The following is a 26,998-nucleotide window of genomic DNA, read 5'->3' as shown; positions in this document are numbered from 1 at the left end:
ATACAGAGGGGTTATAAGTACATGAGCAAGGCAATGAGTACATTTCTTATCAAGCATTGTTGCCTCCTCCTTTGTTTCCCCTTACCATCCCTTCTCCCCAACTCCCTCCAACCCTCTCTCCTCTCCCCAACCAAAGTTGTAAAGTTTGTTTCTCGACACAGCATTTTGTACCTTTCATTGTTGCAATGGGTCCACCTGTATCCCTATTTAAACAATTTGTTTTTTCCCTTCCCCTCCTCAAATTATACCAACTATGTTTACCACAGCATTATTAACCATAGCTAAGATATGGAACCAACCCAGATGCCACCCAGGAGATGAATGGATCAAGAAAATGTGGCAGATATACACAACGGAATTCTATGCCTCCACCAAAAAGAATGACATTGCCCCATTTGTTAGGAAATGGAAAGACTTGGAAAAAATTATATTAAGTGAAGTAAGCCAGGCCCAAAGAAACATAGGTCTCATGGTTTCCCTTATTTGCAATATCTAGTATATGTCTGAGTCAAGCAGAAAAGGTCAGATAAGTTGATGTTAGGCGAAATGAACCCCAAGATAAAGACTCAAATGTTTTTTTCATTCTTGCGATTGTTTCTAACATATTTATAAGGTGATTTTTTGTTGTTGTTGCTTTGTATATCCCTCCCCCACGGTATAACCCGTTTCCACATCTTTCTTTAGTTACTAATTCGCTCCTGCTTTTGGACAGTAAAGTGAGCAGTGGCTTTCCTCGTTTTAGTTTTTAGTCGCCTAGTCTGCCCCACAGGGATGATGTCATGAGACTCAGGGGTGCTACTGGCCCACAGTCTTGCAATCACTATGTCCCCCCTCAGCTGTTAACACCCCTGCCCCTTGTGGGGCCTCCCTAACTAGTCTTATTTCCCTTTGCAAAGCTGTTCTCTTCTTATCCATCCCTAAAGGCTAACATTCTTGAAGTCTAGCCCTTACCAGGTACAGACCCACGGAACCTTTACCCCAGAACTCTAGGCCTGTTGCTAGTCTGTCCCCTTAAGGTCCAGACAAGAGCTTTACAAACGCACTACCACTTAGTACCTGCTGGACCCAACAGGTCCCCCTGGGACCTGTGTGACTTTACCACACAAGACTTCAGCTCAACAAAGAAAGTGTAAATTAGCCAGGAACTGGTGGCTCATATTTGTAATCCTAACTTCTTAGAGGCTAAGATCTGAGGACTGTGGTTTGAAGCCAGCCCGGGCAAGAAAGGCCATGAGACTCTTATCTCTAATAAACTACTCAGAAGAGGACAGAAGTGGTGCTGTGGCTCAAGTGGCAGAGTGCTAGCTTTGACCCAAAGGAGCTCAGGGACAGTGTCTAGGCTCTGAGTTCAAGCCCCAAGACTGGCCAAAAAAGAAAAAAGAAAGAAAGATAGAAAAGAAAAGAAAAAGTATAAATAGGAGGTTCAAGGTCTAGGCTAGCCTGGACAAAAAGTAGCCACAGCAAACAGAACTGGAGGTAAAATGGTAGAATGTTTACCTAGTGAGTGGCAAAGCTACAAGTTCAGACCTTAGTACCACCACAAAATAACACAGAAAATATTGCTTCTGGCACTGGAACTTTCTGTGCACTTAGCTAAATTACAGTGAAAAACTTTTAAGAGGCAAAGAGAAAACATCAAACTCTAGACATTGATGATCCTCTATTATTCTTTTTTTTTGGGAGGGGATCCGGTCGTGGGCCTGAACTCTGGGCCTGGGTGCTGTCCCCCAGCTCTTCAGCTCAAGGCTAGCGCTCTACCACTTGAGCCACAGCGCCACTTCCAGCTTTTTTTCTTTTTGCTTATGTGGTGCTGAGGAATCGAACCCAGGGCCTCATGTATGCAAGGCAAGCACTCTACCACTGAGCCACCTTCCCAGTCCCTCCTCTATTATTCTTTTTTTAAAGTACATGATGAAAATAGCAATGGGAAAAATTGAGAATTAATTACAAAAACTGTAAAGAAAGATGTTATATTTTTAAAGACAATGTATAAAAGTAAAAATCCCTTTAAGGCATAAAAATAAGGCATCTCATAAAACAATGCGTTTTCATCAGTGACTGATCAAATGCTTGCTGATTACAGATATCTGACATTAATCTTTCATTTTTTACAAATGTAAATGCCATTCTCAATCACAGATTTCAAAGAAGAGTAAAACCTGTTTAATTGTCTGCTGTCTGAAAGAATGAACTCTAGTTCATCAGGCATTTTCTCGGATTTCAGCTCTACACGCCATCGCTACAAAAGACCAACCTGCTCTCACCTTTAGAGTCTCCCAGTAAAAGTGAGTACACCCGCTGCCGGACAGGACGGTAGATGAAGGCCTGGCTGGGCAGAGCTTGGTCCAGCTCATCCTCCAGTGTGTTGCTGCATTCAATCTCTCCACTACTCATGATGTTGTACACCAGGTAACTTTCTGCATGTACGTGATGCATCCTAGCAACCTGTTCAAAATTCAAATGCAATGGGTTTTTCCTTGTAAACAAAATGGGCTTCCACTACAAACAGTCAACAGAGCCCACAACAGGGCAGCTTTGCTAAGGTACTCAGAAAGGAGTACCTGCTACTTAAACTCTTATCAAGTAGCACTTTGGGCTACTAGGTTCAAAATATTTTTATGTTCTTCCCTCTCCCTGCAATCATCTACCAGTCACCATATTTACCTCTGCAGTACTTCATTATTTTGCCTACATGAGACCTCCCCGTAACTCTGTGCTCACTTTTTTCCAGGGTCACTATAAGATTCTTAACTGACACTCCCTTCTAACCCATCTTTCACATCACCACCGTGTTGTCTTCTTGAAAAAAGACTCTTCTTTATTTCCCTCTGCAGGATATTTGAAAGTTCACCATGATATTTCTGCCCCTACCATAAGGCCTCAATATCCTATCTGCTGGCATACCACTTTGCTCTTATAGAAACTGCCACGAAACATCTTCGTTTCCCAAGAACAGTCCTCTATCACTTTCCCTTATGCTCCAAGTCAAAAATCCTATCTGGAACATCTTTTCTGCCACTGCTCCCCAACGTCCCACTTCAGTCCTCTTGGGTTGACTTCTAGTGTCTCCTTCTCCACAAATCCACCCCTCCGTCCCCAAGAGGAGCTAACCGTCCTTCACTCACAGGGCTCACCTCTCCTAACAAACTCTGAGCTGATGGAGGTTAGAAGCTGTGTTGCATCCAGCTATTTTATTTATTTACTTATTTAAATAGAATCACTATGGGTTAAGGTTCAGGATCATCTATTAACTCTTGTCTTTACTGAAACTTATAGGTTATTTGCTAACTAATGAATACAACAGAAAAGAGATTAATGACTTTTTTTTTTTTGTCAGTTGTGGGGCCTGAACTCTTAGCCTGGGCACTGTCCCTCAGCTCTTCAGCTCAAGGGCATTCTACCACTTAAGCCATAGCGCCACTTCCAACTTTTTCTGGTGCTGAGGAATCAAACCTAGGGCCTCATGCATGCAAGGCAAGCACTCTACCACTGAGCCACCTTCCCAGCCCAAGAGATTAATGACTTTTTTTTAAAGAGAAGAGAGATTGATATACCTGTACAGCAGGAAGGGAAGAAGCCACTAAGGAGTAAAGCTAAAGACAGTACAAAAAAGTACATTTAAATAACAGTTATGATGAGACTGTATGCTAAGCATGAGGACTACAGCATTGAGAAATCATAAGGGCTTTCCCTCGGCACTGCCAGACTAGGAGGAAAGACGTTAGTCATCACTTAAACATGGGTGCTGGGCCTGGTGGGCCACACCTGTGATTCCAGCACTCTGGGGGACTGAGGCAGGAGGATCAGAAGTTTGAGACTAGCTAGGTTGCAAAAAGCATTCAAAGCCATCTTGGGATAAATATATACAGCGAGACCTTATCTCAGAAAAAGATATATCACATCAACATGGAACCACTGTGCCCCAATGCACAGTTTTAGCAGAAAAGACTTGTAAGCATTAACTAGCAGGAGAGGTAGGAGGGCTTTCCAGGAGGGAAAAGAGTACTCGGGAGGCTGTGATGGCTAGAGAGCCCACAGAGTGCCAGTGAGACAAGAAACAGGTAGGGATCAGGCACCCATGTCCCAGGACCCACAGTATTATTTTCTTGCCCAAGAGTTACAAAATGGAAATAAAGGGTTTTCTTTTTTTTTTTTTTTTTTTTCCAGGGCTGAGGACTGAACCCCAGGGCCTTGTGTGTGCCGGGCGGGCGCCCTTCTGCTGGGCTAAACCCCCAGCCCCATAAAGGGTTTTATTTCTACATGAAGCATGACAGAGACTCGATGGGGAAGTCTGCTTAGGAAGAGATCTTGGAGATTAAGACAGGAAGCCAAGCAAAACACAGCTGGAATTAGAGTGGGTTTGAAATGGATACCATACAAATCCACAACTCATTTAACAGGTAAAAGCACAAGATACAGTAAGATTGGTTATGAAAAGTAGGAGCAAATTCCTGGGTCTGATCAGCTAGGAATTCTGTGACTAGATGAAAGAGAGTGAGACCAAGTTGTGCACAAAGGTTCGTGACATTCACGTAGACTTACATGGCTAAGCCATGATAATGGGCTTGCAGATACAGCTCTAGGGTAGGGCATGTGCTTGGTATGTTTGAAGCCTGGGGTTCTGATCCCCAACACGAGGAGAAAAACAAACCCCAGGATAATGTCTTTTTCAGAGAGCTGAGCAGGTCAAATGGAAACAGATAAGCATTATGCCTAGCACAGAACTCATATACTCAGGTTAACAGTGGTTCTCCCCGCAAATCTTCAAATGTTCCATAGTACATTGAGAATTAGCTCAAAGTTCTGACTGTGGCATTTAATAACTTAACCAATACAACTGTAACTACATTACCTTTTCAATTCTCTCCCCCTTCCCCAAACCCTAGGCTTCAGCCTGGATGAAATTCTTGTGCTCAGTGACAAAGGTCCAAATGTATTCTGGAGAGCTCGTACATCCTCATGTTTGTTTATTCAAAGCAAATGTTGGCCCCCCAAATGTCTCTTTCTGGTTCTACCTCTTTCGGGCTTTCTTCTTGTACCTTACAACACACAATTCAGCTTACAATTCCAACAGTCATTTTCCCATTATATTCATGGACATTGGATGTAGGTTACAATATGCATAGTATCATCATTTTGAGACTCAGAGATTCCTATTATGTGTATCCTTAACAAATTCATCAATGGGTACACTTTCATCATGATTACCTTAAAACTGGGGGAAGGCATTCACCTACCTTTAAGATTTCAGGGTTTGAAACCATGGTTAGCTCTTGCTTTATTTCAGCCTCTGCATTCATAAGATCTTCTTCTTTATTTTCAGGTGCTTCTGGATTCAATTCAGGATCTGCTCCCACAGATAATTTGTGCTTGATTTCAGAGTGTGTATACAAGGGAACTTCTTGCTTGGAATCAGGATCTGTACGCATGAGAACTTCTTGCTTGGAATCAGGATCTGTATGCATGTGGCCTTCTTGCTTGGAATCAGAATCTGTACACATGGGAGCTTCTGGCTTGGAATCAGAATCTGTATATAGGGAAACCTCTGAATTTATGGCTATTGTTTGCTTTTCCATTATTACACCTTTGGGTTTTTGGAAAAGCCATGGAGATTTCTGTCCTGGCAAAAGATAGGATGCTACTCCTTTGTAAAAGAGAGCTTTGTTTGGTCCCAAAGGTAACATTTCTTCTAATTTTTTCTCACCTTGATACAAGTGAAGAACTTTAGATATGTGGTCTGACACAGCTAAGATAACACTACCTTTTTTGTCAAAGTTTCCTTTCACAGAAGTGTAGAAAGACAAGCACTTGTACCGAAAGCTTTCAAACATGCCCTCTGGAACAACATCATTGCCAAGTAAGCATGCCAACAGAGGAAGGTCTGACACCTGGAGGCCCAAACTTTCACAGAGCTTCTCTCGACAGAGCATGACAGTGCTAAGACTCTCTAAACAGAGTTCACTAATTGAAAAGTAGGGACAAGTGTCATAAATCAAGTAATCAGTGTCTTCCCCAAGAATTCCAAGACAGTTGTGCTGGCGACCATAGGAAGCCACCTCATAATCTGCTTCCTGTAAAGAACACAAAGTTTCCTGACCCAGGGTCTTCAGAGCAAATCGTGTAAATATAGCAAGCCCAGAAGGAATAAAGAACATGTTTCTGCCTGGCTGCTCCCTGTGTGACTTGATATGCTGGAAAATTCTGGATATTTCTCTGTTGTTCTTAAGTCTCCGCTTCACCCACTCATCTCTCTTACCCTTCTCTACCATGCCATCAAAGAAGAATACCAACTTGATACCAACATCTGTAAAGGTTTGAACAAAATCACGCAAAGCAGAAAAGTATTCTCTCCACTGGCCACCACAGATCCAAGATTCTGGAGTATACCAATATCGGAGACAGCACATGGCATCCACCACGATGGTAGGAGTACATCCTGGGTACGTGCTTCGGTGGTGTTCTGACAGCTCTCTGAAATTCACCACTGTACATACATGAGGGCAGGAACTTCCTACAAATCCCTGCAAGCCTCTCACACCCATAACTGGAAGGAACCTGCAAATTAAAATAAATCTGTAATTAGCAACTATGGCAATATCACTAGACATATGGCACTTCTCAAAGTAAATATAATACTTAATATTTTTAAAAAAACCCAAAAAAGCCTTATAGCACTGAACTAATGTGACATCTGGCTAGAAGCCTAAGGTTTTCAATTGAGGTACTTTACCTGAGTACAATTCAGATACTGGAGCTGACTTTTCACCAGGACAATATATAGCATAGAAATCTTGTAATTTCTTTTCAGTAAAACTAGTATTTAAAAAATTTCTCAGCCAGGCACTGGTGGCTCACACCTGTAATCCTAGCTACTTAGGAGGCTGAGATCTGAGGCTCGCAGTTCAAAGCTAGCCCGGGCAGGAAACTCTGTGAGACTCTTATCGCCAATAAACCACTAGAAAACCGGAGTGGCACTGTGGCTCAAGTGGTAGAGTGCTCACCTTCAGCTGAAGAGCACAGGGACAGCGCCCAGGCCCAGAGTTCAAGCCCCACAACCGACAAAAAAAAAAGAAAGAAATTTCTCAACCAAATTCAAAAAAGTTAAGTTTTAAACAACTATCTCCTACCTAGAAACTTAAATGGAGTTACATTTTAAATATAAAATGTAAATTGAAACATGGATAATTCTCAACATACTTTCACTGTATGACTTGATAAACAAAATTTTACTTCATTGAAAGCTAGGCTAGCCTGTAGTGACATAAAGCAAACTAGCAGTATCAGCTATGGAGGCCATGGGAAGTAGAGATTCCCAAAGGGACACTTTGGGGACGATAGATATGTGTACTACTATGGGTAGTGTTGATAGGTCATAAGTATATAATGTTTATGTTAAATTTATCCAACTGTGCACTGTAAATATTTATCAGGTATATCTCATAACAGACGTTGTGCTGGGCATTGATTTAACTACTTAGGAGTCTTAAGATCTGAGGACTGTCGTTTGAAGCCAGCTTGGGGAAGACAAATTCAAGAGACTCTTATGTCCAATTAACAAGCAAAAATCTGGAACTGAAGACATGGCTCAAGTGTAAGCTTTGAGTGAAAAAGCCAAGCAAGAGTATCCACACAATGAAAAAAAGAAAGGTGCGAAAAGAACTACATTAAAACTCATTGTGCTACACGGAACCTTTGAGACAGAGACTGAGTGAATGGAATGATGCTCATTCTGAAATTCGAAGAAATATTAAATAGTTGTTAGAACTCCAAATCTGCGAAAAATGCAAGCAGAATACAATACTAAAGAGAAATCCTTAATATATAAATAGCAACCACAGAACAAATGACCCTCTGAGCCCCAGGGATGCTGAGACCACATCAGCCAGCATCCTCACTCTACACTGCGCTCCAGCTTCCAGGCAGTCAGACCCTCACATGCATAACAACTCTTACCACACTCTGGCAAGAGCCTGAGGTTCCACTCCACAAATAAAGAAACTATACATGAATTCTAGGTTGAGAAAGGATTATCTTCTAAGAATTTACTTATTGCCAGTGGACACTACACATAATGGTAGAATTTGAAATTATCTGTTTAACAGCCATAAATAATGAAGACATACAAAAGTTAAGTAGACATAACTATCATATATTTTATGTTGATATCTAGAGAACTCTTGTTCATTACATTATTGAATATAATGAATACAAATGCCCCAAATCATGACTGTACTATTATTGATACAGGACTTTATTATGAAAATGTAACCCCAACAACAAGCCCCACAATCAACACACATACACACACACACACACACACACACACACACACACACACACACACACACAAACTGGTCAGAATGGACTGAAAACAATACTCAGATTTTACAAATACTAGACAATTGTCTTTATTTGTCTATGACTAGCTCTGGATTTAGAAGGCTTTGCATGGTTTGTTCAGGATGTGCAGGCCAAAGAGAATCTGGAGTCTGATTCAATTTCTGTGTTGTGTGAAAATCCTACTTCTCTCCAGCTGTATGCTGGGTACTGGCGGCCAGCTGAGTCCTTACTTAATGAGATGTAACTCGTAACTCCTTCCTCCATATGCTTGGGCTCATGCTGAGCTGCTCAAGACACAGAAACCAGCACACAGGGAGACAGAGCTGGGAGAGGAAGAGAATTTCCCTTCCAGACTGATAGGCCCCCACCTTCCAAACAGCTCCTGCTGTTTTTGAGGTGGCTGTCTTCCCTGCCAATGTGTTTTGGTTCAAATCATTTTCTACAAAAACTGAAAATAACAATGAATTCCTCAAGATAGTCTCTGTACTTTGCAGGAGGTCAGTCTCAGATCTCTGCTCTGATTTTATTCCTATGTTTCTGCTTCTCACCCTACCCTGAAAATCCTACTATTTTAATAGAGTAAGCACAAGCTTTTTGCAGTCTTCAGCACTGTCAATAACACACATTTCGAACTAAACAAGCAAGGTCTGACAATGTACTTTTCTCTGGCATTTATAAGAACTTGGGTAGGAAAGGACTTGGGAAACTGTAACACTGGAGGGTAAGTTCTAGTGCTTAGGGTATTCAGATGTTGAATGTTTACAATATCTACTCAGTGCCTGAAAGTCAGTATAGGAAAAATGCCAAAAAGACAGAAAGCTGTGAACATTAGATGTATAGCATGTATAGAGGCTTTTCACTCTCTAAAGGTAGTTATTATATGACGGCTAGAAAACAGCCAGGCACTGGTGGCTTACACCTATAATCCAAGATACTCAGGAGGCTGAGATCTGAGGATCACAGTTTGAAGCTAGCCCAGGCAAGAAAGTCTGTGGGACTCTTTTTTTTTTTTTTAATTTAATTTAATTTTATTTGAGAACATACTGTACAGAGGGGTTACAATTACATGGGCAGGATAATGCATACATTTCTTACCAAGCATTGCAGCCTCCTCCTTTGTTTACCCTTCACCTCCCTTCCCAGCCTCCCCCCTCCCCCCCCAAAATTGCAATTATTATTATTTTTTTTTTTTTGGGTCTGGTCGTGGGGCCTGAACTCTGGGCCTGGGTGCTGTCCCTCAGCTCTTCAGCTCAAGGCTAGCGCTCTACCACTTGAGCCACACTGCCACTTCCGGCTTTTTTCTTTTTCTTTTTGCTTATGTGGTGCTGAGGAATCGAACTCAGGGCCTCAGGCATGCAAGGCAAGCGCTCTACCACTGAGCCACCTTCCCAGCCCGTCTATGGGACTCTTTATCTCTGATCAACTACTTAAAAAAAAAAAAGCCAGAAGTGGAGCTGTGTCTGAAGTGGTAGAGTACTAACCTTGAGCATAATAGCTTAAGGACATTGATTAGACCAAGTTCAAGACCCAGAACTAGCCCACATACAAAAAAAATGTATATAACAATATCTAGATAACTTATTTAGAAAGAATACAGAAGTTATGCTTAATAGGCAGAAGTCATATAGCTAAAATAGAACCTGAGGTGCTCTGGGAATCACTATCAGTAAAGTGGGCCTCTAGACAGTATCTTGCACATGAGGGGCCCAAAGGGTATTTGAAAGAATTAATAAGGGGCTGGGAAGGTGGCTCAGTGGTAGAGCGCTTGCCTTGCATGCATGAGGCCCTGCGTTCGATTCCTCAGCACCACATTAGCAAAAAGGAAAAAAAGCCGGAAGTGGCGCTGTGGCTCAAGTGGTAGAGTGCTAGCCTTGAGCTGAAGAGCTGAGGGACAGCGCCCAGGCCCAGAGTTCAGGCCCCACGACTGAACCCCCCCCCCAAAAAAAAGAATGAACCCAATGAAAGGTATACATTGAAAAAAAACAGGGATCTGCAGTTTAAAGAATCCATCTGTGGCTAAAGACAGTAAAAAATAGAATCACTCCAGCATCTTACCGCAGGCCTTAGGAAACACACACCAATGCAGAACCCTTCAGAAGGAACTGCAGGGAACAGAAGGCACTCAGGTGGCACAGAAGAATCTACTGTCTTGGGTGTGGTTCCACTCTCCTGACAGACCAGTCCCAATTACAGGGTTACCCGAGAATGGAGGCATGGGAAACAGAGAAATCCAGCAGCTCATTTCACCTTTCAACTGACATACACTGGTAGAAACTAGCAGAGCGGCACACTTCAAATCCTATTATTGATACCAACTAGTGTCAAAGCTTGCTCTGGACCCAGAGATGATGAACTAGGACAACATAAGCATGGCTTCTGAATTAGGACAGCAGCACCCCACAAGCCCAACCAAATTCCTAACATTCACTTGGTAAATGCTCACAGGGTCACAGAGAATTTCCCATGTTCAAGCTCCCTGTTAGGACCACAGATACAACAACAAACAAGATGAGATCCCTGACTAGATGATGAATCCTGAAAGATGTCAAGGCCTCAACATCCTTTAAGGAAGAAGAAAGCCTGGAGAAATGAATATATACATATATATATATATATACACACATATATGTATACACACACATACATATATATGCATATCAAAACATAACCAGCCAGATACTTTATATGTAATTTACTAAAAATAAGACCCATGGTAGATATTCCCTCTCATACTACTGGCCCAAATTAGAAATACTGTCAGTGGTATTCAGTCTCTTCTGTCAAAAGCACTTCACAGCAAAGAAGGCAGGCAAACATGTTCTGGAAACAACCAACAGGTATGCAAGGTAGTGTCACCCTCTAAAGTATCAGAAGTACAGCTTTCTTTCAGTAGGCCTTACCATTCACTTGATCTTGCAGTACTTCAGGGTGCTAACTAGTGGTGCTACTCTTCCTCCCTACAGGTTATTTCTACTCACAGGGAGCCTAGCTAGATGATCAGAACTTGAAGAGACCTGTAACCTAGAACTCTGCTTTTGGCCGCTCCCAGCCTCACTGTGAACTACAATGTCTCCTAGAGACTTCGGTGTGGAGAAGTCATTGAACACACAAAAGAGAAAGATGTGTGTACTTATAATGCCTCACTTATCTGAAATTCAGAGTATAAATCAAAAGGTCCACAAATTAAAGCCACCAATTCACAAGAAACTCCTTCAAGTCTTAAAACTATCTATGGACTATTTTTTTTTTTAACAAAGTCCTATCGAATTAGTTCCTGAGTCTAGAGCAGAGAAGAGTATATGGAAAGGCAACTTCAAGCAGGTATGACAGTTGGCACAGAGAAACAAAAGGCTACAGTAAAATCAGAAAGACCTTAGAGTCCAAAGGAATAATAGGGGAACCAGCTACACACACATCAATAAGAACATTACTGTTCATATCTCAACATAACTAGGTTTGAAATGTCCACGGGGGATTATGGAGGAATGTTTATATGACATTCAGTACATTCAACTTAAGAACACAAAGAAGTAATATATTTAGAAAATATCTAACCATAAGCAGAGTATCTTAATGCTAATGGGAAAAAAGCAAATCTCAAAAACTAGTCAGAAAGATGCTTACCTCTTGTCCTAGTTGGTTCATGGTCTTATAAATGACTAATAATTTACATGAATCTATACTGGATTTTTTTAGCTAATATTCTAACACAACATTAATACTGCCCACTTTTCTAGAACTTAGCATACAATGAATATGTGCAAATAAAGGTATAATTTTTGTTCATTTTATGTTGAAATATAGTAATAATAGAGCTGACTTAGCCAGGCACATATCTATGATCACAGCTACTCAGGAAGTAGAGGCCAGCTCAGGCAAAAGTAGGAGCAAGTCTGTTTCAAAAGCAAAAACAAAAGCAAAAAACAGAGGGTTGGGGGCATACTCAAGTGCTAGAAGTCCCAGGTTCACTCTCCAACACCACATCCAAAAAAGAAAACGATTCTTCTCAATGAGTTGTATTTGTTCATAAGGAATATGATGCTCTGGTATTGGTCTTTGGAGCACTGATTTACTATGTGAAGATAGTTCATTTAATATCTGGACATCACAGATGTATTTGTAAAAATAACTTATCTTTCAAACTGGGTGGACTTCAAACTGCTACTAAGAAAGTGCTTTATGCCAGGCACCGGTGGCTCACGCCTGCAATCCTAACTGCTCAGAAGGCTGAGATCTGAGGATCGTGGCCCCCCAGCCGGGGCAGCAAAATCCATGAGACTTTTATCTCCAAGTAGAGCTGAAGATCTCGGGGACAGTGCCCAGGCCCAGAGTTCAAGCCCCATAACCGACCCCCCTCCCAAAAAAATTGTAAAATACAATTCAGTAGGAGTAGGAAGTGGGGAGGAGAAGGTTAGGAGGGAACATCTTCACTCACTGGGGATCTTTCTTTTTAAAAAGGAAGAGATCATCGAGTACCAGGTGCCTGGGGAGGAGCCCAAGCCAGTGATGGACCTGAGTGCAGAAAAACACCGCACAGGGAGTGCCAGATTCCAGTCCAGGGGCCAAACAGGGCGTCACAGCCCCACAGCGCCCAGAGCGCTCCGGGGCACGCGGAGGGGGGGACCCCGCCAGGAGGGCGGAGGAACCTCAGGGGCACTGCATCGGAAGGGGGACCGCAGGGCCACCCCCAGACCCCGCCAGGAGGGCGGAGGAACCTCGGGGGCACTGCATCGGAAGGGGGACCGCAGGGCCACCCCCAGACCCCGCCAGGAGGGCGGAGGAACCTCGGGGGCACTGCATCGGAGGGGGGACCGCAGGGCCACCCCCAGACCCCGCCAGGAGGGCGGAGGAACCTCAGGGGCACTGCGTGGGGGGCGGCCCTGACCCCGCCAGGAGGGCAGAGGCCCCCGCAAAGGCTGAACACTTGGTGAGCCTGGAAGAACCTGGTGGTGAGTGACAGGAAGAGACAGAGGAAGACGGAAAGCGGGCAGGAAAGGAGGAAGGAAAGGAGGAGGAAGGAGGGGAGAGAGAGGAGGAAGAAGAAGGAGGAAAGGGAGGGAGAAGAGGGAGGGAGGAGGATGGGGGAGAGAAGGGGAGAGAGGAGGGGGAGAGGAAGGAGGAAGGGGGAGAGGAGGGGGGAAGGGGGAGAGGAGGGGGGAAGGGGGAGAGGAGAGGGGAAGGGGAGAGGAGGGGGAGGGGAGGCGGGGAGGGGGGGCGGGAGGGGAGGCAGGGGAGGGGGGGCAGGGGGGAGGGGGGGAGGGGGGCAGGTGGGATGGGGGCAAAGGGGGAGGGAGGGAGGGGAGGCGGGCAGGGGGGCAAAGAGCGAGGGGGGAGGGGGGCAGGGGAGGCGGGCAGGGGGGAGGGGGGCAGGGGAGGCGGGCAGGGGGGAGGGGGGCAGGGGGGAGGGGGGCAGGGGAGGCGGGCAGGGGGGAGGGGGGCAGGGGGGAGGGGGGCAGGGAGGCAAAGGGGGAGGGGGGAGGGGGGCAGGGAGGCGGGCAGGGGACAGGGGGAGGGGGGAGGGGGTCGGGGAGGGGGCAGGGGGCAGGGGGTCGGGCAGGGGGCAGGGGGGAGGGAGCGCCCAGCCGGCTCACCTCAGGGGAGCGCCGGGAAGGGCCGGGCCGGGCCGGGTCTCCGCGGAGCGCGGCGGACGTGGAAGCGGGAGGCCGCGCGGGCCCAGGCCGGGTCCCCGACCGACTGCGGGCCCAGGGTCCCTCCGGCCGCAGAGGACCGGGCTCACCCCGCCCTCAGCCTCGACCCACGCATTCACTTCCGCCCCACTGGAGACGCTTCCGCTGGCGGGCCCGCGGGGCGGGGCCTGCGAAGCCGGGCCGGGACCGGCGCGAGCCGCCGGCGGCGAGAAGCGCTGTGCGCAGGCGCCGGCGCGGAGACGCCCGAGCAGACGGCGAGGTGTGCACTGCGCAGGCTCACGGCCCGTTGCCACAGCAACCGCGCGGCGGCTGTGGACGCCGGCCCGAGGTCCGCTCGCCGCCCCGTGTCCCACAGACGCGGTTCCTCCGGTCCGGTGGAGCTCCGGCGCCCGCATTGGCACGCGCTACTCCGGCCCGAGCCTGGGCCTCGGCGGCGCGGGCGACAAGCCGGGAGGACTGGACGGACGGACAGACCTCCTCGGTGCCTCCGGGCCACGGGACGGCTCCGGTGGGCGCGGTGGGCGGGGCCTGCCGTCCGCCCCTCCGCGTGGCCGCGGGGCTTGGGCCGTCGCACGGGGCGGCCAGCCCCGCCTCTCGGCCGGATGGACCAGGCACGGGGACCAAGTGCGGGGCCCCGCGCCCGGTGACGGCCCTGGGGCGCCTGGCGGGGTCGTCGTTGGCCATCTAGGCCCTGCCGGCGCCTCCGCTGGGCAGACACCTCGGCGGACCCGGAGCGCTCGCGGCGGCCGTCTGCGGTCTGTGCTGGAGGCCGGGCCCCGCCGTCTGCGGTCTGAGCTGGAGGCCCCGCCGTCTGCGGTCTGAGCTGGAGGCCCCGCCGTCTGCGGTCTGAGCTGGAGGCCCCGCCGTCTGCGGTCTGTGCTGGAGGCCGGGCCCCGCCGTCTGCGGTCTGAGCTGGAGGCCGGGCCCCGCCGTCTGCGGTCTGTGCTGGAGGCCCCGCCGTCTGCGGTCTGTGCTGGAGGCCCCGCCGTCTGCGGTCTGAGCTGGAGGCCCCGCCGTCTGCGGTCTGTGCTGGAGGCCCCGCCGTCTGCGGTCTGAGCTGGAGGCCCCGCCGTCTGCGGTCTGAGCTGGAGGCCGGGCCCCGCCGTCTGCGGTCTGAGCTGGAGGCCCCGCCGTCTGCGGTCTGTGCTGGAGGCCGGGCCCCGCCGTCTGCGGTCTGTGCTGGAGGCCGGGCCCCGCCGTCTGCGGTCTGAGCTGGAGGCCCCGCCGTCTGCGGTCTGTGCTGGAGGCCCCGCCGTCTGCGGTCTGAGCTGGAGGCCCCGCCGCAGCCCGGCCTGCCTGCACCTGTCATGGAGTCTCCTCTGGGGTTGGTGACTGGGTCAGCCGCCCCGCCCCGCTGGGAAGATGTACACAGCCGCAGCCGTCCTGAAGACAGCGCCAGGAGCCTCGGGAAAGCAGCGCTGGACCATCTCTGCCCATCTTAGCGCAGTTGCTCGGTGTTGCTCCCAGGAAAAGGGTCCAGGGTAGCCGGACGCGGGAAATGAATGACGCTCTCAGTCCAGGAGCTGGAGAGCCGCAGGCGGCGCCTCCACCTCTTCAAAGGAGGTCCATCGAGAGGGGCTTACAACAAAGATTTAATGCACAGCTAACTATTTTTCAGTGAACTTGTTCCAGCAGTGGCTAACCTCTACCCAAATAACCCGTAGGAAGGTTAAGTCCCTTCTGCTGGTCTCACTAGAGGCCGGGGACGCTCAATGCCCTCAGGTACAAATCCTGTGGGCCAGGCCACTTCTAGGCCCCTCTGCTCCCTGCCTCTAGATTACACACACTTCCATCGTTACCATTCTACCCTCCTCTCTGCAACCAGGAGACCATTTTCTCACCAAGAGGAACCTTGAGACTAACATAATGTTTCCTTTTAAAAAATATTATTATAAAGGTATTCTACACCATTTCATGAGGGTTACCATTTCATAAGTAATGAGTACATTTCTCTTTGGACAGTATCACCCCTTTCTTCACCTTCTCCAAGTTTTTTCCTCTCACACCCACCCACAAGTTGTATAGTTTATTTCCAACATAGTATCCACTGAGCACTACTGCTATATTTGTAGACCCTTTGTCCCTAAATTCCTGTGCCACCCCATGTGCCCCCAAAGGAAAACAAGCAAAACAACCCCTTTGTTTCCATCCTCTAGGATTCATTTTGAGAAATAATATTTTATACGACCAGAGGAGAGGCATAGAGCTTTTGTGTTCCTCAGGAAGAGTATCCTTTGGTCTTACTGTGTTTGAGTTGCCTACAGTCCTGTATAATTTATCATGTCCCAGGGTATTATAGATCTAACTTACACATAAGAGAGAAAATAAGCCCCACTGGTCTCGCTGTGCTTGGCTTGCCTCACTTAACATGATTTGTTCTAGGTCCATCCATTCCCCTGCAAATGACATAATAATGTTCTTTCTAATGGCTGTGTAAAATTCTATTGTGTTTAAGTACCACAATTTTTTGATTTACTCATCTATTGTAGGGCATCTGGGCTGTTTCCATAACTTGGCTGTTGTGAACAGTGCAGCAATGAACATGGATGTGCAAATGGCTTGTGATGTTCAGGGTAGATGTCCATTGGTGGTATGGCTGGGTCATAGGGAAGGTCTATGTTAAGTTTTTTGAGGAACCTCCAGACTGCTGTCCAGAGTGGTTGTGCTAGTTGACATTCCTACAAACAGTGCACTAAATTTCCTTTTTCCCCACATCCCTGCCAGAATTTGTTGTCTGAATTCACAATGTTGGCCAGCCTAACTGAAGTGTGATGGAATCTCAGAGTTGTTTTGATTTGCGTTTCCTTTATGACCAGGGATGTTGAACATTTCCTTATAGGCTTCTTTGCCATTCTTACCTCTTCTTCTGAGAAATCTCTTAGCTCCTTTGTCCATTCAGTGATTGGTTTGGAGTGGGTTTACTTTCTTGAGTTCCTTGTATATTTTGCAAATTAGGCCATTGTCTCATGTAGTGCTGGTAAAGATCTCCTAGTCTTTGAGTGTCGAGTGCTAAAGTCTCCCACTATTATTGTGTTGGGATCTATCATGTTCTGTAACTCTGAAAGGGTCTATTTAATGTACTTAGGTGTCCCATAGTTTGGTGCATAAATATTAACCCTGTAATTTCCTCTTCATGGATCATCCCCCTTATTAATATGTAAACTTTCTTTGTCTCTTCTGATTTTAACAAAAAGTCTGTTTTTATCAGATAACAGTTTGGCTACTCCTGCCTTCTTATAAAATGCATTTGCATGAAAGATCTTTTTCTGTCCCTTCATCCAGAAGTTGTGTTTATCTTTCATTGTGAGAGGTGTTTCTTGGAGACAACAGGTGGCTGGGTCTTTTTTTTTTTTCATCCAGTGTGCTGCTCTATGTTTTTTGGTTGGGGAATTGAGCCCATTGACATTTAACATTTCAGTGGAGAAATATGTCATGTTTCCTGCCATTTTGTTGTTTTCCTGTATCCTGCTTTCCTCTTTTTGTGTTTACTAAACTAGTCTAGTGATTTTTGTTTAATATTGTGTTTCCTTGACTTTGTTTTCTTCAGAGTGTATGCTTTCTCTTTTAATATCTTTTGTAGTGCTGGTTTAGTGTTCATGAATTTCTTTAATTTTTTTTGTTTGTCATGAAAGATTTTAGTTTCCCTGTCAATTGTGAGTATTATCTTCACTGGATACACCAGTTTGGGTTGGCAGTTGTCATTCAGAGTTCGAATTATATCACTTGGAGTTCTCCTTGCATTCAGAGTTTCAGAGTTTGTGTGAAGAAATCTGCAGCAATTCTAATCTCCTTTCTATTGTAATAAAGTTCCCTTTTTTATTTTGCTGCATTTAAATCGATTCCTTGTTTTTTAAGTCCAAAGTTTTCACTACAATGTGTCTAGAAGTATATCTTCTTGGATTCTATTTAGAGTTCTATATGTCTTTGTCAGGTGGGTTTCTCCAACTCTCTGTTGAGGATAGAGAATTTTTCTGTTATTTTGTTAAATCTGTTTTCAATGTCTTTAGTTTTGAATTCTCCTCCCTCATCTATCCCAATTATGGGTAAGTTTGATCTTTTGGTCCAATCTGCCAGATTTTGAACATTCCTTTGGATGTTCTGAGTGGCTTTTTTTCCATGCTTTGATTTTTTGTTCTGATTCCTCAGTTTTACCCCCAACTCCGGATACCTTGTTTCCTACTTCACTATTCTATTGCCTATGCTTTCAACTGTGCTTTGCAATAGGAAGTCAGAGCCTTTCATGTTTCCTAGCTCTTTGTTGATGTCAGTCCTCATGGTGTCTATCTCCTTGTTAATTATCATTTATTTCCTTCATTGAGGTTTTGTAAAGGTTCTGTGTTCTTGTTGCTGTCATCTTGGATCTCCTGCATTTTCTTCATCCTTTCCTCACTGTAGTCTTCTGTTTGTAGATCTGCCTTTTTAATTTGGTGGGCAGTTCCCATCATTGCTCTAATGATTCTTTTGTGTCCCCCCCCACCCCACCTTCCTCTTTGCTCTTCAATTAGAGTCCACCTCTGAGTTGCTGCTTTTGAGAGTGGCACGTTGTCTTGATTGTTCATGAAATTTGTGATCTTTGGCTGTGATTTATGCATCTGGTTTCAGGGTTTGTAGAGTTTAAGATTAGGTGTTAGGTTCAGTGGTAATGGGCTGTGGTTTCCTGGTTTTGTATATGCTGTGCTGTGGGTGTCTTCTGGAGAGGTATGGGTAGGCTTTTGGGTCCAGCACTGTCTGATGGCCCTGTACAGTGGGTGCATGTCTGGGCCTTTGGGCCTGGTTAGGCATGAACCAAGGTGCTGTGGGCTGCTGGAGGCATCCCACACAAGGATGCTCAGCTGGGCTTCTGGGGCGGGCTGGGCATAGAGCCCCACTGTGGGTGAGGGTGTCCTGCGTGTAAAAGCATGGACTGGCTTTTGGGGGCTGGCTAGGGGCAGACCCCAGGCACTCTGGATGGTGGTGTCCACATAGGGGTACCCTGGCAGGTTTGACAGCTCCCTGGCCACAACCCTTGACACTGTGAGCAGGGGCTTCTTATACAGGAGTGAACATGCTGGTTTATGGGTCCACCTGCATGCAGCCTTTCCCTCCCCTCCCCCAGGTGCTTTCTTCCTGGAAATGCACTGGAGAGCCTCTGGGCCCAGCTGGGCACAGACCGTGGGTGTTGTGGTTAACTGGTGTCAGCCACCTCAAGGGTACACGTTCTGGCTTGGCTGGGTGCAGACCGCTGGTGGGGCACTGGCAGTGTCCTGTGTGTGGGAGTGCATTGGGGGTGGGTCTTTAAGAGTCCCCTGGTGTGTCTGCTTGCTGGTGTTAGAGACCCATGGAGTCCATTCCTTTGTTAAAGTTCCCATCCACCAAAGCCTTTACTGGAGTTAGAGGCTCCACTGTGTCCACCTGCCAGCATTAGGACCGGCCATACCCATTCCAGGAGGTAGATATCTGCGGGTAGGGCCCCCGCTGAGGCCACTTTGTCTTCTTGTGCACTGCTGCTGTGGCTGCCTCACCCAGTTCCAAGAGTCAGCCCCCAGCGCACAGCTATGCTGCTGCTCTCTTCTGTCTAGGTTGAGTTGCCAGAGCATAGGAGAGGAAAAAATGAGAAAACAAGGAGAGCGGTCCACCTGGAGCCATGGTGGCTGCCTGCTTTGTTTTCTCTTTGTTTCCCTCTTGTAGATGCTCAAATTTGAATCTTCTTGTTTGGTGCCAAATTCTGATTATTTCTAGCTTGTAGCTTTTAAATGTAAATTATTGACAAACTTCAATTAATAATGTGTCAAGTTGTGTAGGGTACATCTGAAGCCTGTCCCCACACACACACTTCATTGTAGTGGGACTTCTGTGGTTCCTTGTGAACAATTGAGATTGTCCTGATGAGAGCTTCCAGGAACTTCCAAGGAAGAAGCTACTGACTGGCAGATTCTGATCAGGGAAGCAAATAGGAAAGTGATGTCCTCTGGAAAATTTCGTGAGTTTCTTCATTGCCCTCAAAATATATTACCAAGTTGAAGTGGCACATGGATGCATAAAAGGATTTAAAAAGAAATCTTTGCATTTACCACGTAAGACTTCCATTACCTATTGGTTTTTCTTCTTCTAAGTGTCCAGCTAGCTATAGCCAGTTGTGGGTGGTGAGGTCTCACCAAAAATATGTAAAATGGCCTGCAATCTTAAGGAGTACACATCATGGCTGAAGATAGAAACTAACACTAAGTACTAGGAAACAATTGAAAGGTTTTAATGTTTGTGTTCCCACAAAATTCAAATATTGAAATCTATTTTTCCTCATGATGGTATTTGGACATCTGAAGCCTCTGGGAGGTTGTTGGGTCATGAGGATAGAACACAGGGAAATAAGATCAGTGCCCTCATAAGATGGACCTAGAGCCTTCTTACTTTCATTGGCAATACAAGACAGCTCACAACCTATAAAGAATCCTCACCAAATGCCAACTATACTGGCACCTGACCTCAGACCCTAGCCCGGGACTGTGAAAAAAGAGTCTGTAATTCTAACCTTCCCTGTCTTGATTGACCTTATAATAGCAGCTTGAGGGAAGTGGTGCTGTGGCCCAAGTGATAGAGTGCTAGCCTTGAGCTGAAGAGCTCAGGGACAGCGCCCAGACCCAGAGTTCAAGCCTCATGACCAGCCAAAAAAAAAAAAATCAATAGCAGCTTAAGGATCAGAGCAGGGTGAAAGGTGGAAAGGAGACATTGGAAGGACAAGTAGGAGCTAAGGCAAGATTCGAAGAGACAGAAGGCTCAAACCTAGGAGAGAGATGGAGGTAAAATACAGATAAAACTCTGTTCATATGAAATAATATTTATTGAAATGAACTCTTTGTTTTTGTTTTCTTTTTGTTGTGTGTTTATCTGTCTTTGGGAGGGTAAGGAAGGCACAAAAATGGAAGGAGAACGGGGAACAAGTGCAGCAGTGGTATTCACTAGACACTATGTTGAAAATGAACTGTACAGCTTGTGGGTAAGGATGGAAAGGAAAAACTAGGAGAGAGTAAGGGAAGGGGTGACACTGTCCAAAAAGAAAAGTATTTATTACCTGATTTGTGAACTGTAACCCCTCTGTACTTGAACTTTATAATAACAATAAAGTCTTAAAAAAATAAAACCCTAAAGACTCAGATTTTGTTAATGCAGAGAAAAACTTGTCAGAAGCAGGAGCCCATGCTGATAGGTCATCTGGAACTACACTGCGAGGGGAGGCAGACAGGCCAAGGCCCCACAGCAGTCTTTGAACAAGTCTTTCCATAGACAGCCTGCAAAGAGACTCCCAGACTGCAAAGAGCTCCCAGCAGCATTCTGCCTCACTTCCAAATACTCACAGATAACTCAGGATCAACAAGATAGAAAACAAGGAAACAAACATAGATAGTGAAAAGAAAAAAGTGCAAGAAAAATTAAAAATTTATTTTTAGTCTCAGAAGATAAAATTACACTCATGAAAGAAAGATAAAGAAATGTCCAGAGAATAAGAAAAAACGTTTAAAAACTAAGAGAGTGAACCATTTTTGGTAGTGTAATCCTGCAATCCCAGGTATACAGAAGACTGAGATGTGACAGATTTAATTCAAAGCCAACCTGGGAAGAGAAGTCAGGACTCCTCAAGAATTTCCAGTAGAGAGGGATGGGATAGTAGGAGAAAAACAAAGGGGGCATGGCTCAAGTGGTGGAGCACCAGCCATGCAGTACATAAAAAAGAAGATTACATCATAATAATAATTGATAAAGGGCAAATGTGATCACATCTCAGCTTTTGGGAGAAAAAGATGGAGAAAGCCGTACAAGACAAAGCCAGGTGTTGGTTGCTCATGCCTGTAATCCTAGCTACTCAAGGAGGCTAAGATCTAAGGAGTGCTGTTCAAAGCTAGCCTGAGAATAGTCCCTGAGACTCATTTCCAGTTAACCACCAAAAAGCTAGGAATGGAGGTGTGGCTCAAGTGGTAGAGTGCTAGCCTTAAGCAAAAGAGCTCAGGGACAGAATTTACGCACTGAGTTCAAGCTACAGTATTAGGCACCCAAAAGAAACAAAACACAAAAACAACAACTTAAAAAAAACAAGAATTAGAAGATTAAACCAGGTAGCCTGACATCTGAAAAATAGGGGTTACATGAAAAGAGAATAAAGAAAATGAGGAGAAGGAAGTTATTCAAGAAATATCAAGAAAACTTTCTAGATCTAGAAAACTTACTCTCAAGTTGAAAGGGCTGCCAGGTGCCCAGTACAAACCTAAAAAGATCCCACAAGATACTTTCTCACAGAATTTTAAAACAAAAAAAGTATAAATTATTTTAAAATTTTCTGGAAAGAAAAAAATCACATTTAAGGAACTAGAAATTAGTATGGTGTGGAAACTCCATAAGATCCAAGGAAACTTTCAGAATTCTGAAGCATTAAGTTCAAATTCCAACCAGGAATTGGGCTCAGTCGAAATCTTAGTTGTGAGAAGGATAAAGATCCTTTTGGATGCTCAAGTTCAAAAAAAAAATGTTCCCTACTAAATACCTTATCTCAAATGATACTCTTCAACAAAGTTATAAGAAATGAGTCAAGAAGAAGACTTCAGGGCATGGCAATGTTGGATTTTTTTGGTGGGGCTGGTACTGGGGTTTGAACTCAGGGTCTCAGTACCCTAACACTTAAGCCATGTTGCCAGCCCTTTTTTTTTTTTTTTTTAACTTTAGTTATTTCTTAGATAGAGTCTTTTGTTTTTACCCCACAAGCCAGCCAGAACTAGTCCTCCTGCATAGCGGAGATCATAAGACTGAACCACCACCACACCAGGCTTTTATGTTGAAATGATGTCCTGCTAGTTTTTTTTCAGGGGCTCTCCTTGAAAAGGAGCCCCTCAGCTCTCTACCTAAGAAGCATGGATTACAGGTATGAGCTACTGAACCTGGCCCCAAACTGGAAACTTGTAGCTTTTGGAGTATGTAGGCCCCCTGGAGAAATAGCTCCAGAAGAGTGCTTGGGCCAGGCATCCGTGTCTCACACCTGTAATCCTAGCTACTCGGGAGGCTGAGATCTGAGGATAGTGGTTCAAGCCAGCCTGGGCAGTAAAGTCCATGAGACTCTTATCTCCAATTAACCACCAGAAAACTGGAAGTGGTGCTGTGGGGCTCAAGTGGTAGAGTGCTCACCTTGAGCTGAAGAGCTGAGGGACAGTGCCCAGGCCCAGAGTTCAAGACCCACAACTGACCAAAAAAAAAAAAAAAAAGTGCTTGGATTTTAAGAGGGGATTTTAGAGCTTGGTGATGATAATAGCCACACACAAAAGTCATTAAGGAAATAACCAAGCAGTTTGAATCTAGTAAAGACAAACCACTGTACCAAGAAGGACACAAAATCATAGCCTCTGCCCCAACTGTGAATAATAATTACATGACAGATAAGTACTGGGAAAACTTCTCTTGGTAACAAGATTCTTTTAGTAAGCTGCAAGATTTATTTGCAGTTAGTGGTTTATTCAGATGCAGAACTGAATTACTATTCAACAACTACATGGGCCTAAGATTTTGAGTAACAGGTTATCAGAAAATAGAAAAGAAGGGGCTGGGAAGGTGGCTCAGTGGTAGAGCGCTTGCCTTACATGCTCGAGGCCCTGGGTTCGATTCCTCAGCACCACATAAGCAAAAAGAAAAAAGCCGGAAGTGGTGCTGTGGCTCTAGTGGTAGAGTGCTAGCCTTGAGCTGAAGAGCTGAGGGACAGCGCCCAGGCCCAGAGTTCAGGCCCCACGACCGGACCCCCCCAAAAAAAATGGAAAAGAAGAAAAACTACTCCATGAAAATATAGTGGGTGCATATGACAGGTTAGTAGAATGTTTCACAGCTGACAACAGGTGTCATCCAGAAAAAATAGGCATGTTTCATCTGCTAGTCACTGATGGTGTGTGATGCTCTGGAGTTGTAGAGAGCCCGTGGTGAGTTCTGTCCTGACTAGGGAAGGGTTCATCAACTACCAAGAGCAGCAGTGATTGGGCCACCAAAACAGCAACCTTCCTGATCAGATGAGGTGAGGCCTTGCGTAGCAATTACGTAGTGAACAAGGATTTTCTGTTACTTGCAGTGAAAATTGTTTCTGTATCTACATGGAAGGATGATTCCTACAGAATTTGGTCTCCTTTAAATAATTAGAAAGTTGATCTTAAAAATATCAAATAGTTTTTGAACAATAGACAGTAGGATGTAAAGGCTGGAAATCCTTGAAAGCAGGAAAAGAAAGGAGGCTAGATTAATGACTGTCCTAATTTCTGCCTAAATATGCAGAGAAAATCAATAAAACTAAAGGTCAGTTCTTTGAGGAAATTCGTAAGGCAAATAAACCTTTGTCTGCTCTGATCGTGAGAGGTAACAAAGAAGACACAAACCAACAATGGAGGGCCAAATCACTATAGTTATCACCCACAATAAAGAGATAAAGCCAACCATTGAGGAACTTTGGATGAGTAAGAAATGTCTTTGTTTGTTTGTTTGTTTGTGTCCAGTCCTGGGGCCTAAACTCTGGGCCTTGGCACTGTCCTTCAGCTCTTCAGCTCCAGGCTAGCACTTTACCACTTGAGCCACAGCGCCACTTCCAGCTTTTTTTTTTTCTGCTTATGTGGTGCTGAGGAATCGAACCCAGGGCCTCATGCATGCAAGGCAAGTGCTCTACCACTGAGCCACCTTCCCAGCCCCTGAATAAGAAATGTCTTGAACCAGGCAATTTGTCAGTCCTGACTAAATAAAAAATAGAAAATAAGGATTTACTGAGGAATCTCACTCTCCAAGTATAAACCTCCCACAGGGAGCATTTACTGAGAGATCTCACTCTCCAGGTGTGAACCCCCCCAAGGAGCACTTACTGAGGAATCTCATGCTCCTAATGTGAATCCCCCACAAGGAGCACTTACTGAGGGATCTCACTGTCCAGGTATGAACCCCCACAAGGAGCACTTACTGAGGGATCTCACTCTCCAGGTGTGAACACCCACAAGGAGCACTTACTGAGGAATCTCATGCTCCTAATGTGAATCCCCCACAAGGAGCACTTACTGAGGGATCTCACTCTCCAGGTGTGAACCCCCCACTGGGAGCACTTACTGAGGAATCTCACTGTCCAGGTGTGAACCCCCCACTGGGAGCACTTACTGAGGGATCTCACTCTCCAGGTGTGAACCCCCACAAGGAGCACTTACTGAGGGATCTCTCTGTCCAGGTGTGAACCCCCCACTGGGAGCACTTACTGAGGAATCTCACTGTCCAGGTGTGAACCCCCACAAGGAGCACTTACTGAGGGATCTCACTCTCCTGGTGTGAACCCCCCACTGGGAGCACTTACTGAGGGATCTCACTCCAGGTGTGAACCCCCCAAGGAGCACTTACTGAGGGATCTCACTCCAGCTGTGAAGCCCCCAAGGAGCACTTACTGAGGGATCTCACTCCAGGTGTGAACCCCCCCAAGGAGCACTTACTGAGGGATCTCACTTCAGGTGTGAACCCCCCAAGGAGCACTTACTGAGGGATCTCACTCCAGGTGTGAACCCCCCCAAGGAGCACTTACTGAGGGATCTCACTCCAGGTGTGAACCCCCCAAGGAGCACTTACTGAGGAATCTCACTGTCCAGGTGTGAACCCCCACAAGGAGCACTTACTGAGGGATCTCACTCCAGGTGTGAACCCCCCCAAGGAGCACTTACTGAGGGATCTCACTCCAGCTGTGAACCCCCCAAGGAGCACTTACTGAGGGATCTCACTCCAGGTGTGAACCCCCACAAGGAGCACTTACTGAGGGATCTCACTCCAGGTGTGAACCCCCCAAGGAGCACTTAATGAGGGATCTCACTCCAGGTGTGAACCCCCCCAAGGAGCACTTAATGAGGGATCTCACTCCAGGTGTGAACCCCCCAAGGAGCACTTACTGAGGGATCTCACTCCAGGTGTGAACCCCCACAAGGAGCACTTACTGAGGGAATCTCACTCCAGGTGTGAACCCCCCAAGGAGCACACCAGCCCTTGAGGACATGGCAATGCAGGAACCCTACAGCTCAGTTTCCTGTCTGAACTGAGTACCTGGCCAGCAGGGAAGGAGCGCCTGGCCGAGCACTGGGCCAGGAGATGCGGGGCAACCTGAGGTGGCTGGCCCCCGGCAGCCTGCTCAGGCCTGGGACCTCAGCCACCTTCGCAGACTGCGGCGCTGCCACCCGCAGGTCCATTTTCTGTGGAGGGCCGGTCACGCTGGGGAGGTGCGGCGACCTCCGGCCGGGCCCGTCTCCCGGAGCAGGGTGTGCAGGCCGGTCTCCAGGCAGCGGCGGGGTGCAGGCCGGTCTCCAGGCAGCGGCGGGGTGCAGGCTGGTCTCCGGGAGTGGCGGGGTGCAGGCCGGTCTCCAGGCAGCGGCGGGGTGCAGGCCGGTCTCCGGGAGTGGCGGGGTGCAGGCCGGTCTCCAGGCAGCGGCGGGGTGCAGGCTGGTCCAGGCAGCGGTGGTTGCGGGGCGCGGGCGCGGGCACTGCCGGGTGTGTGCACGCCGGGAGCCGCACCCCACCCTGGCTGTGGACCTTCCTAGGGGGCCGGCACCGGCCACGCAGCGCCCCGCGGGGCTGACACGGACTCGCGGGGCGGCGCGGGGTGGGGCGGGCAACAGGTGGAAAGTTGCATAACTTCAGTGGCCCTCTGGCGGGGCGGGAGCGGGCGGGCGTGGAGTGGACGGGAGCGGAAGGGCGCAGGGCGAGGATTGGACGGGGGCGGTGAGTGGATGGGCGCGGGGCGCGCGCGAGTGGGGAGGGAGCGGGGCGGGGGCGGGCGGGGGCGGGAGTGGGGCGGGGGCGGGAGCGGGTGGTAGTGGGGCGGGAGCGGGGTGGGCGCCGGCGGGGAGCAGACGGGCGCGGGGCGGGCGCAAGCGGGGCGGGCGCGGGGCGGGGGCGGGCGCGAGCGGGGCGGGCGCCGGCGGGGAGCAGACGGGCGCGGGGCGGGCGCGAGCGGGGCGGGCGCGGGGCGGGGGCGGGCACGAGCGGGGGCGGGGGCGGGCGCG

The 26,998-nt window shown here is 47.2% G+C and overlaps 1 protein-coding gene across 6 annotated transcripts in view; it reads right to left on the bottom strand.

The window, feature by feature from the left end:
- Fam120b (family with sequence similarity 120B) overlaps positions 1-14,106 on the bottom strand; it is a 45,625-nt gene extending 31,519 nt beyond the window's left edge. For 4 of the 6 annotated variants that reach the window (XM_042667734.1, XM_042667736.1, XM_042667735.1 and 1 more), the window contains exons 1-3: positions 13,932-14,104; positions 5,238-6,555; positions 2,265-2,445 (exon numbers count right to left, since the gene is read on the bottom strand). In XM_042667734.1, the coding sequence (XP_042523668.1) occupies positions 2,265-2,445; positions 5,238-6,542 (1,486 nt within the window). In that variant the 5' untranslated portion in view covers positions 6,543-6,555; positions 13,932-14,104. Of the gene's footprint in view, positions 1-2,264; positions 2,446-5,237; positions 6,556-13,931 lie in introns of all 6 variants that reach the window. The other 2 variants (XM_042667738.1, XM_042667737.1) reach the window with 2 other exon arrangements.
- Positions 14,107-26,998: the final 12,892 nt, after the last annotated feature.

Source organism: Dipodomys spectabilis, unplaced genomic scaffold, assembly GCF_019054845.1.
Source record: "Dipodomys spectabilis isolate Male_0828 unplaced genomic scaffold, ASM1905484v1 ptg000419l, whole genome shotgun sequence".
Lineage (NCBI taxonomy): Eukaryota > Metazoa > Chordata > Mammalia > Rodentia > Heteromyidae > Dipodomys > Dipodomys spectabilis.
This window is presented reverse-complemented; position numbering and strand designations above follow the sequence as displayed.